The 1147-nt window shown below is 43.1% G+C and overlaps 1 protein-coding gene across 1 annotated transcript in view; it reads right to left on the reverse strand.

Annotated features, from left to right (window-relative positions):
* A2ML1 (alpha-2-macroglobulin like 1) overlaps positions 1–1147 on the reverse strand; it is a 44886-nt gene that overhangs the window by 30747 nt on the left and 12992 nt on the right. The window contains exon 10 of the mRNA XM_012809292.1: positions 90–317. Within this exon, the coding sequence (XP_012664746.1) occupies positions 90–317 (228 nt within the window). The remainder of the gene's footprint in view (positions 1–89; positions 318–1147) is intronic.

The raw sequence follows: 1147 nt of genomic DNA on the forward strand, positions 1-1147 counted from the left end.
CTAGACAGTCTATCCAGCTCTCTGGCTGACTCTGCTCATTCCCTTTTCTTCCCCACAAACTTTCACCAGTGCCTGTTTCTTAGTCTCACGTAGTAGGAGAAGACGACTTCTTGGTCATGGCTTGAATCAGCAGGATCAATGTAATAATCCACCAGCACTTCCTGGGGCTGACCACATTTCACAAGGCCACTCAGCTGCTGGATGCCAAGGAAGCTGCGGGTTGTGTTGTAGAAGGGCTGCAGGTGCAGATAGGCATTTTGGTAGTAACGAGGCACTTGTTCCCGATCATATACTAAATCTTCCATTTGGAACTTGCCCTGGGAGAAAAAGACAAAGTCCTCTTACACCAAACATATTAACCCATTGGAGTTATCATGGTTTTCAAATAGAGCTCTTTCTCTCAAATCTTTAATGCCTAGAAATGCCATGTGGGTATTTCACTAGAGGTCCAGCCAAGGATAGATAGGGAACCCATAACAGTGGTTATGTACAGCAACATTTTGGCATATAGGAGAGTCAGAGGAGGGCTGAACTATAGTTGTTAAGTAATGAGAAATTGATATACCTTCACCAACTGATGCCAAGGGGCAAGATAAGCATAACTAAAGTTATATAGGAATCAAAGATTACATTTCAGGGATAAGAAAACAAGGTATAGAGAATACTAAGTTTGAAGATTAATCATTTTTGAGTATATTGATTGAATAATAGCTAAAGATATAGTTAAAGCTGGGTATGGTGGCTCACACTTGTAATCCCAGCACTTTGGGAGGCTGAAGTGGGAGGATTGCTTTAAGCCAGGAGCTTAAGACCAGGCAAGGAAATATAGCAAGACCCCATCTCTACAAAAAGTAAAAAAAAAATTAGCTAGGCATGATGGTGCTCCTGTAGTCCCAGCTAATTAGGGTGGGGACTGAGGTAGGAGGATCCTTTGAGCCCAGTAGTTTAAGGTTACAGTGAGCTTTGATCATGCCATTACACTCTAGCCTGGCTCAAAGTGAGACCCTTGTCTCAAAAAAACAATCAAATTAGCCATAAGACAGATAGTATGCGTTTGTTTAAGTTGTGTGTTTGGGCTAGGCATGTGTGGCTCAAGCAGCTAAGGCGCCAGCTACATACACCTGAGCTGGCGGGTTCGAATCCAGCC

The sequence above is a fragment of the Otolemur garnettii genome, unplaced genomic scaffold (genome assembly GCF_000181295.1).
Source record: "Otolemur garnettii isolate 467f Iridium unplaced genomic scaffold, OtoGar3 scaffold00104, whole genome shotgun sequence".
Classification (NCBI taxonomy): domain Eukaryota; kingdom Metazoa; phylum Chordata; class Mammalia; order Primates; family Galagidae; genus Otolemur; species Otolemur garnettii.